Source organism: Lagenorhynchus albirostris, chromosome 4 (genome assembly GCF_949774975.1).
Source record: "Lagenorhynchus albirostris chromosome 4, mLagAlb1.1, whole genome shotgun sequence".
Classification (NCBI taxonomy): domain Eukaryota; kingdom Metazoa; phylum Chordata; class Mammalia; order Artiodactyla; family Delphinidae; genus Lagenorhynchus; species Lagenorhynchus albirostris.
The window spans coordinates 3,330,881-3,331,993 of NC_083098.1; the positions used below are offsets into that span (position 1 = coordinate 3,330,881).

Here is a 1,113-nt window from a genome sequence, read left to right on the forward strand (position 1 = left end):
TTTTTATATGAGAGTACTCAAATGAAAACAAACTGTAATCGCAAAAATTTTAATTCAAGTATCACTAAAAGCAAGATGCACTTATACCAACATTAAGTACTAACTTATACCATGCTGACAGAGCCAGTGCCTCATCCCTGCCATGTTGTCACCGTCGTCAACTGCCCCCTGCATCACGAGGGCTCTGCTAAGTGTTTTACTTCAGTTCTGAGTCTGTTGCTACCCATTCTCTGTTGAAATTATTAATTTCCCGGTACCAGTGCCTTACAAATTCCCACTGCAAAAATATATCCAGATATATTTAATACTTGATTTACTGTAGTCAGAAAGCCTTCGAAAAATTATTTAGAGTTTGGCACTCAAGATGTCGAAGCGAGGACGTGGTGGGTCCTCTGGTGCGAAATTCCGGATTTCCTTGGGTCTTCCGGTTGGAGCCGTGATCAACTGTGCTGACAACACAGGAGCCAAAAATCTGTATATCACCTCTGTGAAGGGGACCAAGGGATGACTAAATAGACTTCCTGCTGCTGGTATGGGTGACATGGTGATGGCCACCGTCAAGAAAGGCAAACCAGAGCTCAGAAAGAAGGTACATCCAGCAGTGGTAATTCGACAACGAAAGTCATACCGGAGAAAAGATGGTGTGTTTCTTTATTTTGAAGATAACGCAGGGGTCATAGTAAACAATAAAGGCGAGATGAAAGGTTCTGCCATCACAGGACCAGCTGCAAAGGAATGTGCCGACTTGCGACCCAGGATTGCATCCAATGCTGGCAGCATTGCATGATGCTTCGGTGTATTTGTAAAAGAAAAATATAAGAATAAAAATTACTTGCTCCATGTCACTCTTCTTGACACCACCTAACCCTCACCCCCTCTGTAAAATAAAACTACCCAGTGCAAAAAAAAAAAAAAAAAAAAAACATTCAGGAATGCATCTACTCCTAAGCCACGTGTGAGGTAAGCTTAGCAACATTTGCACTAAATCCTATAATCTTAAACTTTTCTGTCTCATCTATTCACTCCTTATCTAAAAGAGCTTGCTATCACATTTAAGACTAAACAAACTTAATTTAAAAATAAGCAAAAAAAAAAAAAAAAAACAATGATTCA

The 1,113-nt window shown here is 39.9% G+C and overlaps 1 protein-coding gene across 1 annotated transcript; it reads left to right on the forward strand.

Annotated features, from left to right (window-relative positions):
* Nucleotides 1-360: 360 nt before the first annotated feature.
* Nucleotides 361-807, forward strand: LOC132519161 (large ribosomal subunit protein uL14-like). Its single transcript, XM_060147080.1, is given in 1 exon segment — nucleotides 361-807. A coding segment is annotated over 1 exon segment (423 nt). The 5' UTR covers nucleotides 361-364; the 3' UTR covers nucleotides 788-807.
* The last annotated feature ends 306 nt before the right edge of the window (nucleotides 808-1,113 follow it).